This window comes from Rissa tridactyla, chromosome 1, assembly GCF_028500815.1.
Source record: "Rissa tridactyla isolate bRisTri1 chromosome 1, bRisTri1.patW.cur.20221130, whole genome shotgun sequence".
NCBI lineage: Eukaryota > Metazoa > Chordata > Aves > Charadriiformes > Laridae > Rissa > Rissa tridactyla.
Window position 1 is genome coordinate 96,075,180 of NC_071466.1, and position 18,329 is coordinate 96,093,508.

Consider the following 18,329-nt stretch of genomic DNA (forward strand, 5'->3'; position numbering starts at 1 on the left):
TGAAAGATGTCGGTTGTTGTCTTAAGACTAAAATTTCCCTGTCCAGTGGGGAGACGGGACTTCAGCTGCCAGCAGCAGACAGCTGTCGGAGCTCTCTCTCGTCTCTTGGCTCAGCCACAAAACCACCTTAACCCCCAGAAGCAGTCCCACTGCAAGCCACACACTACAAACATTTGTCAAAAGACTCGATGGCAACACACCACAAGAAGCTCTACGTCTTTCCCTCTGGGACACCTTCAGGAATGTGGCGTCATTCTCTTGCCTTCAGGATGAGGGTAATCTGCACTGTTTCTTAAGCCCCCCCAAGAGCAAAGATTTAACCTGCAGTATGCTGTTTGTTAATCAAAGCCTCTCAGCCTCACTGCTCCAGATGGAGAAACTTTTTTCCAGATGCTTTTCTCAGATGGACCAGGTGCTCTGCTGGAGACACTTTTGGTGGATGTCCTAGCCCTCATCAGAAGAGCAGCGCGATTTAAACATCTCAGCTGAAGCGTTTGGCGATCACAGGACAAACTAGCATTAAAAACAGACCCAAAGCAAAACTCAAAGAGTTCTGGTTCCCAGCAAGAACTTCCTTCCACAAGGGGAAGGGCAGAGCCGGACCCTCAAGAGAAGGCCTGCCCAAGCCCAGGAAGCCCAGTCTCTTAGATGCAAGGTCCCAAGCTGTGTAGAAGTGACATTCTGGTCACTGTGTCTTTAGATCCCCCTAAAGCCTGCTTATAGCTTTAATGCTCCAAATTAAAACTAAAGCATTTTCCCTGGTACTATCTTCCTCCCCTCTGCAGACACCACTGAAAAGAGAATTCAGTCGATTCAACTTAAAATGATGACAAAGGAGGGAAAATAATTGAACCTATTCACAATTCTTTAACTAAAAGGCGGCGCAGAAAGAATTCTGAATACCGCTTTTAAACCTCTGTCCCACAAAAGGCACCCGCTCGATGTTTTCTTGTAACCTTGAATTCAGAAAGCCGATGCAGATTCTACCTCAGATTTCATCAGCTGCTCGCCGGCACCTGTGCCAGCTCCGCTCCGCTTCGGGAACCGCACGCGGAGCCTCCTTTCATAAACATTAATGAGTCGGAGCTCATTTCGCAACCAGGCACGGAATTAATGGGAGTCACTTTAGCCTCTTCATTTCTCAACAGTTTTATTGCCTTTAAGAAAATTTTTGTAAAATATAAATACAAAGGCAGGAGATTTACTTACAAAGTTAAAACACAGATCTCAAACATAAACACACAATTCAGAAAATTTAGTTTATGTACAGTTTCAAGCAACTTCAACATATGTTAGTTTTTCAATATTTTACAAGGTACAGAAAAAATAGTTCAAAGTCTTCTTTAAATAAAGAGCATAAAATGTTTAAACATATATAAACAATCCGGTTTGATGTGTGAAAACTAAATTTCACAGCTTTTAAATTAGGATATAAAAGTTCTTACAATTAGTTGATGCGTATGGATATGGTTTAATTTATATTACAAACTATTGAATTATATTCAATAGTGCTTACCTGGCCAAAGCAGGTAATTCTGTAAACAAAAAAACAAAAATAATATCACCAAGTGCCTTACCGAATTCTATCTCCCAAACAAGCCACACGACTTTGATCACATCACCTAGAAAAAGTCTGTTCTGTGTAATCAGTGCTTTGTATGAAACAAAGTCAATGTGTGGGTGTGTTCTTTAAAAAAAAAATGTGTTCCGAGTAATAACAAACTTATCCCAAAGCCTGTGTGCATTTAAAGAAACATTATATAACAATTTTGTAAAAACTGATTGAAGTTAAAAAAAAATTCTTCCAAAATCCATCCAACTGGAATTCAGATCTCTTATATAAAGGAAAGATATTTTCATATTTAATAGTGTCCTTTCTTTACAGAAACAATTGCATTTTGAACACATATACATAAAGAAGTAACTGTATAGAGCACTGTACATTAAATGGCCTGATGGTTCACCAGAGGATGTCGAAGGGAGGGTCCTCGTGCGGATGCAACCAGTGAAGCGAGGAGCCCAGCAAAGTCTTGAGTTCGCTTGTAAACTCTACCAAGTCCAACAGCTCTTTGCTCTCCGGGTTAAAAGCTTCAAGGTCCGTAGCGCAAGAGAACAACTGGCTGAGGGAAGTCTGTTTGTAAAACTCTGCCTCCGTGATGGTGACGACTTCCAGATTGGGGAAGTTGCAGCGGAAGATGCGAGATGACATTTTTAGCCTCTTCACCACGTCCGAGAGCAGAAGCCAGTTTCGTGGTCTGTGGAAGCAAAGGAGAAAGAGGCTCCAACAACCGACATCAAGTCATGGCCGCCTTGACGCTGTGTGACAAACCCTCCCCGACCATCCCCGCACAAACAAGCCCCCTGAAATCAAGACCCAGGAGGTGGAATATAACAGATGCACAGGCGCGTATGCATTTACTCGTAATACTGCTGCCCGCAGCTTTGGGGAAGGAGGGGGATCAGGCACGCAGCGGGCACTGGAGCCTATAAACCCCAGGTTTGTAAGCACGCGTGTGGGTCAGCGGCCATCCCGACCGCTGCTCGCACGGTTAAAGGTTCACCAGGCTGAGCCCAACTCCCATTTAGCAAGTTAGGAGATGGCCTAGAGTTATAATCAGAAATCTCAGCACCGCTGACTTCCAGAGATGCCAGTATTAAATACAAGTCAGCAGAGGGGTTTCTTCACAGATTAAGAATACAACTTTTTAATGCAATCTTTGCATTTGCCCACTTCAGAGAACTTAAGTTATACCCATCACCCAAATAATAAGAACACGCTAAAACCCACACTCCTGCATGATTAATATTTAATACTATTTTTCCCACAGCTGTCATCAAAACTGATGCAAATGACAAACGGCAGCTGTTTATGAAGCTAATTTATATCTTGAATAGAACAGATAATAAAATTTTCCAGGTCTTTGTTTATTATTAAGTATCATAGTATCTTCTGCAAGATGTTTATTTCTTTGATATGATTCAGGGCTTTAAACCAGTTTTGCTGCAAATTCTAGAAGAGCAGTAACAGTGTCATTTCGTCATCCACAAAAGCGTGTCCACTCAGCAAAAAAAAAAAGCCCATTAAATAAAGAACACCTAGAAACATGATATCCAAATTTAAGCGCTTGAAGCACTTGTATTTTGGGGTGTTAGACCAAGATGCCTGCCTGGGGTGAGGGAAGGAATCTATCTACGTCCAAATATCATTCATTCAGCTCAGGAGTACGGCACTCAAAACACAGCCCTGACACGACAGCTTTTCCCCCTCTTTACCTCCCATGAGCTTATTTCTAAAAAGCCCAACAGTTACAGTACTGCTCTCTCATTTACGTTAGATAAATGCAACGCATTTCCCCCTAGACACAAACTGCTGCCACCCCAAGCAGATCGTCTCAGCTATTTTTACCCCAAACCCTGTATTTGTTCTTACCCCTGAGAGAGACACACTTGAATGTTGTAACACGGCAAGGGAGGCTCATCCGAAAATTCAAATTCAAACACATCGCTAAAGCCGTCTTCATCTTCATCACCTGGGCCAGGAGGATTTGCCAAGATGTCAAATCCAGACTCATCTTTCGGATCTAAATAAAATTGAATAAAGGTGCCAAGTCAGCATTGAAGAGAGACTGTTGCAGGTCTTGCTTTTTCTTCCAATAACGTGATCTGTAAATAAAATCAGTTCGCTTCCTTCCTCACTTCCTCCACCATAAAAACAAAACAGCCCCCACCCCCACGTGCCGCATGTTTTGAAAGTCTCCGCATACAAAGAAATAAAGGGTAACATTTGCTCACCGCACACAGAGCTGCCATAGAAATCCCAGTACAAACCAGGGTCATCAACACTTCGACCTTGCAGGTCAGTTAAATACTCTGGAGAGGAAAAAACAACAACAAAAACATACTGATGAGAACAAAAAGCTGGCAAGTTTAGCAGACCGTGTGTCATGCAGTCTCACTATGCATCCTCCATACCTTCCATCAAAAAAACCCACACCGAATTCCTGAGGCACCTGCTACAAACAACAGCATATACACACCACTCTCGCAAATATTCCTGGAATTCGCTTTTCTCCTGCATTCTTTCTCCCATCACATCAAATAATGACCCGCCACATCAAATAATCACCCAAGGTCTAACAGGGACACAACCTTAAGCTTCAGAAACCGAGAGGGACGTTTTATTTTTGGGAAAGATAGGATGTACCACACTTTTTAGCCCGCACAGTTATTGTGGACGCCAACTTGGGGGTGAAACAGTGGCCCCAAAGAAACCGATGGAAAGGGTTTTTCCACACAGATAACATTCAGAGGGTGCAATTCTTTTCTACAGATATAATTTGGGAGATTTTCTAGTTGAGTTGACGAAAAGATACCGGGGCTCAGGATGATAAGAAGTCCAAGATACTGGACTTTACTGGAGTCCTGGTACACCTATGCGCTTTCTACACTGCACCATTTAAAGAGGTAAGTGGGTGAGTACTTAAACTCATTGACTGTGAACACTGCAAACGTTTTCAGAGGTAAGTTACTAGGGAATGCAAGGCTCTTTATCCAAAACAAACAGGAAAAAACCTAAAACCCTGTTAGAACATGGACATGTTTTAAGACAAGAGCCTTTAATATAGTTTTACAGCATTTCAGATACAAAATGAGGCAGAACTTGCAAAAAGACAAGTACTAGAAGGACAAAAAGTAAGACCATGGGAAAACATGACTCTGTTTAACAAACAGCTATTCCATTTGGCAACTTTCTTATTTTCATTTCAAGCAGAAAACGGAAGGCACCAAAACAGCCTGCTGACCTCCTACCTACCTACCAAATCTGATAGTGGCATAATCCTTATGACTTATTAAGAGTTTCAATTAGAAGGAGCCCCCATGCATGGCTATGCTTCTCAGCTGCAGCCGCTGGGGTTTTTGCGGGCAGAGAGGGAGCTCCTGCCACCTACCCTAACGCTCCTCGGCATGGAGCCATCCCCGGCAGGCAGGGGGGACTTTGGGGGGGCCAGCGAACCTCCCCCCATTTGCCACAACCAGCAAAGCCCCACGCCAACGTGGCTACGGACCTGTGAGGAAGGTCTCCATGAGCTCACTGTGGGTCATTTTCACGATGGTCCTCCCAGAGTAGGTCGCGAGCGTTGGATCAGCACCGTAAGACAGTAACAGGCGGACAATTTCCAAGTGATCGTTTTCGACCGCGTCATGGATTGGTCTAGGGGGAAATAAGAAAACGATCACAGCGTTACACTTTGACTCAACAGTATTATGCAAATGCGTCTGACAAGAAACTTCTGACTTCAGATCAAAGTTATTTATAGCAAATAACGCTATTAATACAGCTGCCAGTCATCTTATTGTCTGTTTTACTTGCGCATCATCCCCTCCCCTCTTGTCTTTTCACAGTCAGACTGCTCGGGGCAGATATTTCTGCTGCGTCTATTCGTTGCCGTACATATTTCAAGGGCCAGTAAAATAATTACACCGCTGTAACAGAAAGCAGGAGTTTGCGTAAAGCCTCACAAACATAATTTTGCTGCAAGTCACTCTACCATTCCAAATCTCTGCCAATTTAACGGCATGTTGTGGAGTAAGGGCTCATTCAGCCTGCCTCTGGGCAAGCACGGAAATCAGTTACCCAAAGCTCCTAAATTATGTACACAGACGTAAGTTATGAAAATTTGCTAGGAATTAAACTTCCGCGCGATATCCTCTTTAAACAGTACTTGCGAATATATTTGCAGCACAATACAACCCTTATACTCGGAGAATAGAAAAACATGTTATTTAAGTTTAGTCCACCCAGAAATTAACACATTTTACGCGGCGTGAGCAATCTATACAAGCTCAGACATAGATTTTGTGAGCCTACAGAAGGATTATTCATTAATACACATGCCTGCAATTCCGGGTTTAGAATTCCTCATCGCTAATTACAAATTGCATTAACTTTTGCCTTTAAAATTGATTATACGTAACGGGGAGTTGTCTGGAAGCAGAACATATTACCCTTCAGACTAATGAAGATGTGTTAAAAATCCCATCTTTTCCTTAGAGAGCGATGAGCAGGGAATTGAAAGGGGAGTCAAATTCGAAGGCCAGCGATGGTGGCACTTCAACTCAACTCCACCTACACTCCTCCTCCTTCAGGCTCTCAACACCGCCGCCCCCCAACAAGACTTTCAAGCTCTCAAACAGATATATTAAAAGGTAAGAGAAGTAAGAAAGGACTTTAGCTGAAACTCCCTCCTGCAAGGAGGCCACATCCCAACACTCCTTCTGCCGCACACGGTGACGTCCCCTCTATGACACCACCACTTTGGTACGGAATGGCATCCACAGGAGCTCAGGGCAGAGGGGAGGATCAAACCAGCCGGAAGAGGAAGGCACACCACTCTTTTCCCATCCATCACATAGCACTGCCGGTGGGAGGAGGACTCTGGTCCCTCTCAATAAGAAATATGTTCCAGGTATGTTTATTCCAAGTCCTTTCCAGTAGGCTGTGATTTAGGGCAATTAACATCTGTCACAAGTGAAGCCCTGTGGCTTGCCCCCATCTTGCTGGAAAGCTGTATGCAGTTTTGGTTTTGACATATGCATGCTACACGGACATGAGAAGATGCACTTGGAGAGTTTGAGGCTCGTTCCCTACGGATAGAGGGCTCATCCCGCCCTGCCTGCCTCCTGCACACCCCAGGCCACCAAGACAGCAGTCAAGGAGGTGATCCTCAAGCTGCTGAGCACAGTCCTCAACCCAGCTCCTGCCACCCCTCAGACCCCCAGGCACCAGAGAGCACAACACCTGCAGACCTTCAAAGCCTGATGTGCTGCTCTTTGGAAAGCCACATGCTGATTTTAAGACTAGAGAGGAACCAGCGCATCCAGGATCCGGCCAGTGCTAAGCATCCCAGGCGATACAACGCAAGAGGTAGCAAATAACAGGGGTGCTGAGGGGGAGGCTGAAGAAGTATCAGGTGTTTCTGGCTGTCAGCAAGCATCCAAGGCCCGAGCTGCCGGGTCATGACACCCCGAGCATCTACAGCGGGAAAGGTCAGCCTTACTGCAAACCCTCCTGTCCCCCACCGGGCACGCCGCATCCCTGGCTGCAAGTCTGGCAACAGGCAGCGGGGACAGATGAGAGTTATGGCTGCCGCCAAATGCTGGGGACGCTATTTCTCCCCCACTCCCTCACTTCACTGGAGTCTTTAATTTCGAACTGTTTTCCATTTTATTTCAGAATTAGCATTTTCTGGTTCAGGGGGGTGGGGGGTGGAAAGAGTTGTGGGTTTATTGGTTTGTGGGTTTTCTCATTTGTTTTTTTTTTTGGTTTGGTTTTTTTTTTTTTAAGCTGACTTACCTAAGTGGCTTTTGAAGCAGTAATGAATTCAAGATGATCCCTTAACTTATTAAAAACAGCATCTAAATCACCGCTCAGCGTTTCAATCGATTTAACGACACCCGGCCGAGTTTATTAAAGGGCGCCTGGGCATTCCCCGGGAAGGAAAAAATCACAGCGCATGGGCTGTAACCCCGGGATGGGACCCCCTCTCCCTTCCTACGGGTCACCCAGCCCAGCGTGGTGGCGCAGAAAGGGGCAGGGGCAGTGGGGCAGGCAGGGGGGGCAGGCAGACTCGTCTTTGTCGCCTGCCAGAGCACAGAGAGGCTGCCCCGGGCACAAGAGGGGACTTTATAGAGGCATGGGGAAGGAAAGACGCAGTAAAGCCATGCGGAAGGAGGAACAATAAATAGAAGGAAGTGAAGGAACGAAAGAAAACACTGGGGGGGGGGGGGGGCGGAGATTCCCCATAGATAAGGCAGGGGGGAAAAGGCAGTAACAGAGCGCTGACAGACTATTATTGGCTAGCACAGCCTCTTGGCAAGCTCACGAGAGGGACCATGCAAAGGCACAGCTACACGTTTGCTTCGCCCACCAGGGCCAGCAGAGGAGGGAGTATTTTTCAGTCTTGGCAGAGCTTAGGCATCTTCTTTGTAGGATGCAGAAGCGACTAGTGGAGACGGCAACTTTTTCAGATGTGAAAAAAAGATCCCTGGGAGTCCTCTCCTGGGCTGCTTTGCCCATATAATCTTTTCCGCCCTGCGCATCGTGGAAATAAATACTCTCTATCCCTAATGGTACAGTTAACAGTGGTACAGCTCATTTCTAAAACAAACCCTTCGAAAGGCCCCAGAAGGATCCGGGGACATTCGAGAGCTGCAATATCCTACAGGAGACACGCATCTCAACCCTCTCTTGTGTACTGTTGAATTCTTTCTACTATTTTTACCGCTACTAGAGTTAGGAAAACATTTCACTGGGGGTTTATCATTCCACCACCAAAATTATAAACTATTTAGACCAGTCAGGGTTTGCTCTCAGCCTTTCAGGCACCATCAGCATTTCCCTCACGGCAATAAGAGGTCTCGTAACTCGCTGAGCAATGCCGTATCTCGGGGTTTTATTTTTGCTTCCATCTACTCCATTATGCAACGCTGCCCCACGGAAGAGGCCAGGCACAAGTTGCAGGAGGGCAGCGATGCCGGCTGCCTCTTCTTTAACGCAATTAGCTGCCGGAGGGTACCGCTCTGCCAAGACCAGCTGAAAGGCCGCAGGAAGAGAGCCATCTTGGCATGGTCCTCCCAGGGAAAAAATAAAAAAAAGGCTGAGCTCATCAGCCGCCAGCGAGAAGGATAAAGCAAAACTGGCTGCGGAGAGCAGATCGGGCGAACGAACTCTCTGAAGCAACGGAGAGGCCTCGCTAACAGGCGGGAGATGCCTGTATTTTTAGCATGCGGCTTTGTTTTTAAAGCAGCGCCGGGTTCAGCCAGGGCATGCTGCCGAGGTACGAGGAGAAGAACAAGGAGATAAGGCCAAAGACACCGGCGACCATCCTTGCCAATGTCAAGCGCAGGTCATCAAACGCCCCTTGTCGAGCTACCCGGGTCCTGTCAGGGAAGGAAAGCCCTCACCTCTTAAGTACAGTCTATTATTATTTATAGGTAAGACGATTAAGAGCCCTTAGTGACTGTGGCACCTCTGAGACAGGTCTTAAAGATCTCGCCCCGTTCTACAATAATCTTTGATTAGCCACTAATTCAGCTGCAGAATGCTGTGTATTCAGGGTCTGCAGGCGCTGCATTTGGAGAGCCATCACCAGCATGGAGTTTCAGGGGAAAAACACAGAAGACAGGCCATATTTAGCCTGGCCAGACAGATGTGCTGCGACTAGGGCAGACAGAGGGACATGGCGCGCTGCTGGCAGCAGTAGGTGTGCAGGCAGGGCGAAGGGAAGGACTGCCCCACACCTACACCCCTAAAACGCCGTCACCTCCTCGTCCTGCCACTGCAGTAGGGCACTTCTGACAGTATCAGAAACCAGAGGCTAAAAGCCTACCTCACCTTATCTACTGAACTCAGGACAGACTGGCTGTGTAGGTACATTAAAGGCAACACCAAAGCAAGTGGCTCAGGTCTTTGCTTCACTTTCAGAACTTAAACGCACGCATGCAAAACCGCCACATCGATCTGAGCACCTGCACTTCTAACAGGACTGAACAGCGAGATGCACCGACTTGGCAGAACTTTCCGACATCCTTCCCGTTCGGATGGACATGTTGTTCAGACTGAAGCCATACCCTCACACTTGCCACAACTTTTCAGAGAGTGTCCTCCCAAAAATGCTGACCGCAGAGGCGGCAGGCAGCAAGTAACGCAGACTGAAGTGTCAGGCGGCTGGGATCCAAGTGACACCCCAGGCTGCCACGCTGATGAACGCGGCGTACGCGGTTACATCACAGCCTGTGCAGTTACATCACTCCTCTATGTGGATTTACGTTAACTGGCTGTACAGAACTAAACACTTCCACTGTTATTGTCTGGAGACTTGAGAGCCTCCAGCACAACCAGAAATGTCTTTGGCTACTGGGCTTGTGAGGTGGCAGAGGGGGCTATACAGTGTAGTTTAAAAAGCAAGGAAGGGGGAGAAGTCTTTGATGGTAGATTTGTTTGGTTTTGGTTTAAGATTTTAATATCTTTCCAAAGGGTGACAACGTTCAGGAATTTTAATTTAAAAAGCAACACAGTTTGAAGAAGACTGACACTTCTTTCCTCCTAAAAGCTAAAGGAGAAAAACTTATTGAAGGTTCAGCAAAGAAACAGGATTTGTCTTGTGAATGTCGTGATTTACTCCACAGCGACCAAGAAGTCTGGCCCCACCAAAAGGCCGGTGATAACACCGATCAGAAGTTTCTTACAGAAACTTCTGCTTTCTGTCCTGCCCAACTCAAGGCAGCCTGACCCTCTTTCATCTGTGTATTAAACGCGTTTTGGATTCACGCTGTCTGTTGGGCAGCTTTTCAAATGAAAAACAAGTCTGCCATCAGAAAAGAAAGGGAAACGCAAGCTGAGTTCTGACATTACTGTCTATGATCAGACCACTATCATTTTCATTTCTAAAATGCGTTTTCCCCAAAACAACTTTTCAGGGTACACAAGCCAAGTTTCATCCCTGAAAATCAGCTCCATCTGGGAATCGATATCAAATGTGGACTCTGAACTGGCGGGTGATTAAGACTGGTCAGAAACTTCCTGGGGTTAATTTTCTATAGAGGTTATTCCAGCAAGTGACACAAAAATAATTTAGGATTCTTTTTATGGCAAGTGGCCGCTGTTGCATAGGTCACCTATTAAAGCTGAAGACAGCAGAAAATGCAGGGCTGTTTGTAAGCCTAGAGAGCTCAGACTTCTTACAAAGAAGTGGGAGATGGAGAAGGAATCTGACAATCCAGCCAGAATTTCAATCTTTCTCCAGAAACGTCTCCTTTGGGCCGTGATGGGCCGGTAACAACTGACCATCATGAACCTCTAATGGACCATCCTAACCGGCCCTCTTGGGACTATTGTTTTCCCCGACTCCTCCCTTCCCAAGTTAATAAATAAAGAGCTCAAAAACAAAAGAGGCAGACTCTTAGTTATGGTAATTTTATCTCCCTGGCTATTTGGATGGTGATAGTGAACGCGATAAACCATTTAAGATAACAAGCTGCAGGAGCCTGGCAGAATACAAAGCGACCCATCCCCAAAACGCATAGACTGGATAACGTTCTGCATATGCTGAGGAAAAGTTATCCCAAGGTCAGCCCCGCAGAGGTGGTCAAAGAGGTACTTTAGGAGATGCATAAGAAGTTTAAAAAGGTGTGGAGCAGCATTTCGGGCTCCACAAAGCCAAAAAAAAAAAAAAAAAAAAGAAGAAAAGCTATGGGAACTAAGCACACCTACTATTTTGTGAAGGAAACTAAAAAAGCCAAATTCGAGATAAACAAAAATAACTCCGAAATAATCAAATGAGCGGATAGAATTTAACAGTTCAGCAAAACAACATTTTCACGTAGCGTATACAGGACTCGCACACCCAGTCGCCGCCAAACGCTGGAAGTGCTCTTCAATTAACCCCGCTAACGAGGCGAAGCCCGTTCCAGTGGCACAACCCAAAGGACCCGGAGCGCCCAAGAGCAGGGCTGCAGCTCAGGTACCGCTCCTTCCTGCCCTGCAGCTGGGAATTCCACAAACTCTTTAATAAAAAACAAAACAAACGAAAACAAACGTATTAAAATTCCCAGAGGAAAAAAAAAAATAATAAAATAACGACGGCTGAACTCGAGTCACACCAAAAGTGTACCCCCACCGCTTCATTAACCGGAGAGCGGAGGAGGAGGTCACCCAGTCCTGCATTCTCCTGCCCAAGGACCAGCAATGAGGAAGCCACCATGCGTCACCCACTTTGGGGGTCTCATGCAGGATGGGGGGGGAGGGGGTGGTCCAAGAGGAGGATAAAGAAGCAAGGGATTGCTTTCTCCCGCCACCGTGGCCAAAGAAACCGCTGCCCAGTGGTGGTGACCGTCCCGATGTCGGGCCGGGGGGGGTTGCTGCTAACCTGGTTCCATCCTGAGCGCTGCAGTTGACGTCAGCCCCGTACTCAAGGAGATGCCGCACGATGCTCAGCCAGCCCCTGGCGCACGCCTCGTGCAGGGCACAGTAACCCGCGTTGTCACGATGATTCACATCACACACCTTGTTTTCCAAACAATACAGAACCACTTCCTGGAAGGAGGAGGAAAAACAGATACACCGAGTTATTTCTTGCTGCGGAGACGCACAGATTTCTTCTTCCTTCTTGAAAAGGAAGGGGGAAAAAAGGCAAAAACACAAAATCCCCACGATATGCCCATGTTACTCTCTTCGAAATGGGTCAGTCAAAAGGAAAAGAAAAGGGGGAGCCACTGAAAGTCGTGCTTATTCAGGAGACAGAGCAGAGAGCACGACTTCCCACGAGCAGACTAGCTTAGGCGAAGCAGCACTGAGAGCTCCACGTCCCGCAGGGACCTTCCTGCAGCCCCCAACATGCCAGGAATCGTCGCAGCGGGGGAACATGCAACTTTCGCAGACAAAACTCACTGCTTTCCATTTCTCAAAACTTCCACGTGTACAGCTAGCAGGAAGGTTTTTACTCTTACAGCTGCATTTTTTAGCAGAAAATTCTGCAAACACAACAGCAGCACAGCCGACGTCAGTTTGATTATAGAAAGAAAAAGCGCATGACCCGAAACAAAACACATTTAAGACACACAAAGGACGGTTTGCTACCGGCAAACAACAACAACAAAAAAAAGCCCGGCTCCATCAAGATCGGGGAAATCCCATTTTCACCCACCCTGGTTTTCTGCATGCAGAACTAAAGCCAGGCGCCAGGTTCCAGTAACGAGCCCGGTGCCGTGGGAAGCCATGTGAATTTAACACAATTCATCTTGCAGTCAAATATACCACGGTCGAGAGCCTAGGCCAGACTCAGCTCTACGCTGCCGTGCGGCCTTGAAACAATGACTGCTCCATCACTCAACCAAAAATTTAGGATGGTGCAAGTCGTTCTCTATTTGTGTCAGATGCAAAAGAAAAAAGAAAAAGAAAACAACACCCAAACACATTTCTAAGTGATGCTGCATGTATAAAATAGCCCCCACGTTCTCAGATTAGCGGCAAGCCATTAATTTTGCATTTGCTCCTCTCGGAAGGCTTGAGCGACATCCTCACAAAGCGGGATGGAGGTGTGGAGGGGGCGAGTGCTTGCTTTGCCAAAAACAAGAGAATAAAACAACCGCCGGGTGCGATGCATTTATTCTTCCCATTTCAAAATCTACCGGAAAGCCCGCAATAATCTGTGCTCTGGGTATTACCTGACCCGAGAGCTGGTATCCAGGATACAGCATGAAGCTGCTCTTTTAGCAGGCCCTCGCTAACCAGGCTAAAGGGAGGGAGCTAATGAGCTGCCCGTCCCAGGCGCCAGAGCACCCCCATCATCTGCTGCCGGGACGGAGCGGTCCGCCACCTACACCTGATGCGCGCACCGCTTTAACCGGGGATCCCCGCAGTCCCGCCTCTCGCCGAACAGGGCCTCTTCATGTGTCTGCTCATCAGCCCAAAGGCCAAAAATCGCTCCCAAACGGCTGCTTTTTACCCTGCGCTCGGCTCCAGCCCTGTCAGAAAGGGCTGTGCAAAATTATACCCTGGAGGTATGAATTTTCCTTCAAAACCAGACCACCCCGCCAGGCAAATTAGCAGATGGATATAGGCAGCAGAAGCAGCTGCCGTTCTCGGCTCCACTTTTAGCATGCAGTTACCATTTAAAATAGATTCAGCAACTCAAAATAAAGACCTTTCATCTATTTTTGTAAATAGGAAAGGATCGTCCTAGGGTGGAATACCTGCTACTGGACAAAAAGGCTAATTTTGTCGGGCAATTCTGTGTTAAGAGGCTATAAGAAGAATGTCATTAACCACAAAATGTAACCATAAAGACCATAAAACTCTACATTGTTAATTAATTAAATGCCTCATTAACTTTTTTTAACATGATTTATTCAATTTACAAAAAAATTAGCCATCACTGCCGAATACAGGAACACGTGGTGGCACAAACACACTTTTGGTTTCATAAGCATCTCTCGCTAACGTTAGAGAAAGGCTGCGAAAGTGCCACCAGGCAATTTAATGTCTGTTCAGGTGCTCTATTCAAACCAGCAATCTGAAAATCACTCGCAGTTAATCCAAAGAGTCAAGCGAGCAGGAAAAGTCCACGATCTGTGCCACCGCCACTTCTGCTGCCTGCAGTTTGTTACCCCAACTGCGAACAGCCAGCGTTAAAAGGTGCGTGCAAACACGCACACTCCATCCTCATCTACGAAGAGGTGCCCTTCCCTTTCGTCTCTCCCACCCGTGCTCTGCAGCAGCTCCTGCCCCTTTTCCAAGGGACGGGGTCAGCATCCCCCTGGGCATCCCTCATGCCCTGGGTATCCCCCATGCCCTGGGCACACATGCTGCCACCAAGAAGCACTACTTCCCTCCATCCAACCCCGAAACACAGCCCATGGGCAAGCCCAGTTGTAACGCTTCCCCGTAACACCCTGCCAAACCCCACAAGTGATGCTCGTCCCCCGGCGGGGTGCGGGAGCCCCAGGGGAACTGCACAAGGGCAGGATGATGCTCAGGAGCTCCTGCTCCCATGCCACCAGGGACACCGGGCCAGACCTTCATGTGAGGCATCCCCAGGGCAAACCCTCTCCCCCTGCCTGGATAAAGCCTGTCTCCATGAGTGTTTGAAGCCCCTGGAAACAAACACCATCTTTCCCCTACCACACACCGCACATTCCTCTGATTTCACTGCCTTCCCAGGCAGGACTTAATCCCAAATTCACCAGAGAACTTTCCACATCCAGACACACACACCAAAAAGCAACAAGCAGCACAAAGACAGCCAGTGTTTCCTCTCCCATCAAATTCATTACGCAAGCCTTCTGTAATTTTTTTCCCCAAAAGACTTTACGCTCCCTATAATTCCCCCTTCACGAAAAGTAAATTACAGTTTTAAGACTACTATTATCTCAAGTCATTTGTTTCAAATGGGGAAAACAGAATGGATTTGAGAGCGCCCGTACACTGGGATGGGTTGCTAACATCCCGATGAAGCACAGCCTGGCGCAAGAAGCCTGGCGAAGGAAAGGCAGAGCTTCCCACCGGCTTCGGCAGGGTCTTCCTCAGACCATATGGATTTCCAGAGCCAAAGACCATTTGCCGCACTGTCTTTAAGTAGCCTTGCTGGTTGCGGCCCTGCAATTTATCTGGCCAGACACAAGCCGCATTTGTCCTTCCAGACACAAGCCACATTTGTCCTTCAACATTTCACTCTCACGTCAGCTTTTACACACAAAATCCTAACTCTGTGTGTCTGTGTCCCTCCCTGCAACTATCTGAGGTGCATCCATACTGTGCAATTAAGAGTGGGGCAGAGACACCTGAGCGAGCAGCATCTGGGCTCCCCACGGGTCCAAGAGCGATATATACAGCTCGCCAGCATCTCTGCGTGCCAAAGCAGCTCTGGGTTTGGGGTGGGATCTCTGCACAGCTGCAGGGCATCCCTCCTGCACAGGCAGGCAGGCTGCCAAGGGCAGGCACGAACTCAACTGGCCTCAGGGCAGAGATGCTGGTGCTGCTCTGCCCCATACAGCATCCCTGATGCCGTCAGGGCTCGCTGCTGCTCTGCCCCATACAGCATCCCTGCCACCATCAGGGCTCGCCGGTGCCTCACGGCTGCCAGCCACTTCCAGCCCCCAGTCCTGCACCAGCACTCGGCGTCCCTTCGCAAGCCACGGCCCCAGTGGCGCAGACTCATTTGCCTCTTCTGCTGTCGGGCTGGCGAGGGGCCACAGGGCTGCTGGCTGTCACCGCAGCAGCGACAAGAAGCCCCCCATGCGCCCATGAGCATCCAGCGCTGCCACTTCAGCATCGGTCCCTGGCCACCGCGCTGCAGCCATCAAAGCAAACAAAAGAGAATTGCAGCGGCCACAGGTCACAAACCAGCAAATTACCTTGACCCACGGAGATTTTTTTTTTCTTTTCTTAAATAGAGGAACTTGTAACTTCTTGATCACTCTAATTTTTCTGGAGGCAGAGGGAATTCAGCTTTCTAAGAAATGCAGTAGTCTGGTCACTAGCAAGAAAAACAACACTGCTACAGAGCTTCCATGGCTGACCAAACTATCACAGCTCACCACAGGCCAAATGAAGCCCCAACCAGGCGTCGTGGCCACCCACCGCTCCAGTCCTTGAAAAACATGTCCGATGCCGGACCCCAGCGCCAGCTGGGGCACGCAGACCAGGCTCTCACTCTGTCTCACTGGGCTCTCCTGCCCTGCTCTCCACCTCAACACCAGCCAAATCATCAAGTCAAAACATCGGAATATTTAACCCTATTAAAAATGTGATGTTTGCTTGATCTTTTGGGTGCATTCAAGTCAGAAAATCCCTGATCCGCTGATGATTGGAACATAGGGTTACCCCAGGTCCCCGATGTTGGTGGGCCTGGGCATCCATAGCTTTCTGCAACCAGCCTGCTAAGGGTCAGTGCTGCAGACGGCTCCAGAGAGCCCTTGGCCCCTGCTTGAGCAAGACCCTCAGCCCATCACTGTTTCAGGGATGCTCCCATTGAGAGCACGCAGAGAGCCCAAGCATCCCACAGCAGCCAGCTATGTGCCAGCAGCGCTCGCCCCGACAGACACCGCGCACAAGAGGAAAACACAACACCGACAGCTCGGAGCACATGCTACCACACATTTTGATTTTAGATGCGCAGGAAACCTTAGGTGCATAGGAAATTAAATCACTTAAATTACGGAGATTACCATAGCAACGTTGTAACAACCACTTCTCCTCCTCCTAGCTAGAGCTGGAGTGCCCTGGGGTTAGAAGAAGCCTTTGTCTAGGGTAAACAAAACCTTTCCAACAAACCCCGCCTTCCAGAGCTGGAGAAGGCCTCTCTCCACACGAGGTTCCTCAGCTATACAAAGGGCATTTCCAGGTTTCTACAAGCTCCTGAGGCTGGGCAGGCCCCACCGGGCCTGGGAAGGGCTGATGCCACCTTCCATCACGGGGCTCGAGCCCAGCTCTGAGGTCCAAGAGGTCCTCTCACCACCAAGGCGAACCCTGCAACCACGGCATAGCCAGCCGTCGCTTGCTGCAACGAAGCACCTCTTCGCCAGATCTGCAGTTGAGCAACGACGACGCTCAATATACCTCCGTGCCCATATTTCCCCCAATAAAAGCGTGCTTCAAAACAGCAGAGCGAGGGGATTCATCGGTTTCTGATTTTTGTAGCAACAGGGGGGCCGTTTCATTAGACAACATTGTTCCAGCTCTGCCGAGCGGCTCCAGACTCCCGAGCATAAAAGCAGGCAGAGTGCTCCTACGATGCATCTGATCATGGAAGAGGACACTCCAAGCGCTACATCCTGTGTCACATACCAGATACTCCTTGGAGAAAAGAACCAAAAATAAAACCCTTCTCCTAAACTACGCGTTCGTCACAAAATAACAAAAAGCAAAAATCGTACAGCTCGTTAAAGATCACCATAAAGACGACGACTTTAAAAAAAGACATTCATTCTGTTTGCAGATGGCTTGTATTTAAACGGAAGCGAGGGTTACCAATAAAACTCTACCCTCTGCTCATTCCGGCAGGATGCTGCGTGCCCAGCATCCCCGCCAGCTGTGGGGACCCGTTCCCGCAGCGACCTGCCCCCAGACCCCCGCGCCCTGGGGGACAGGAATGCAGCATGGGATCGGGGCCGGGGGGACACCCTGCAAATCTCTCAAAAATTTCCATCTATGAAACTGGAAAGCGGGTTTTAACGTTCGGAGTAAAACCCCAGCCACCGTCCGTCGCGGGGTGAGGAGGGGAGGGACCCTCACCTCGTAGCCCAGGCGTGCCGCCCGCTGCAGCAGCGTTTCCCCTGCATTCTTGTTGACGATGAGCCTGCGCGCCTCGGGGGGCATGGGCCGGCTGGGGGTAGTCTCCTGAGGGGGGCTTGCCACCGGCAGCTGGGGGGGCTGCGAGACGGGGAGCGAGGTGGGAGGCTGCTGCAGGCGATCGTACGGCTTCTGCTCGTAGGGCTTGGCTGGCGAGGAGTCGCCGTCCGAAGTAGGCTCTGGTCGCTTCCTGACCTTCCTCGTTACCGTCACCTGTCAAAACCATTGTTGTGGGTTGGTTTGGGGTTGTTTTTTTTCCCCATCCTCCTTTTTACAATACAGCGATGGGACTATATTTTGCCAGCAAAGAATTACGCTTTTTCTACTCTTATTTAATTTTTTAAGAAAGACCTGCTAACAGCTTTTAAATGCAAGATGCCTCCCTCCCCCCCACCCCCCCCAAGAGCACCTTTAATTCGGATTAGGAAAAGCAAATGCGAAATGTGCAAAGCATCCACGGACGAATTTGAATGCAATTCCC

At 48.3% G+C, this 18,329-nt stretch overlaps 1 protein-coding gene across 1 annotated transcript in view; it reads right to left on the reverse strand.

The window, feature by feature from the left end:
- Positions 1 to 1,134: 1,134 nt before the first annotated feature.
- BCOR (BCL6 corepressor) overlaps positions 1,135 to 18,329 on the reverse strand; it is a 65,594-nt gene continuing 48,399 nt past the window's right edge. Inside the window, 6 exon segments of the mRNA XM_054205557.1 lie at positions 1,135 to 2,255; positions 3,431 to 3,581; positions 3,793 to 3,870; positions 5,067 to 5,212; positions 11,928 to 12,094; positions 17,792 to 18,061. Of these exon segments, the coding sequence (XP_054061532.1) occupies positions 1,961 to 2,255; positions 3,431 to 3,581; positions 3,793 to 3,870; positions 5,067 to 5,212; positions 11,928 to 12,094; positions 17,792 to 18,061 (1,107 nt within the window). The 3' untranslated portion in view covers positions 1,135 to 1,960.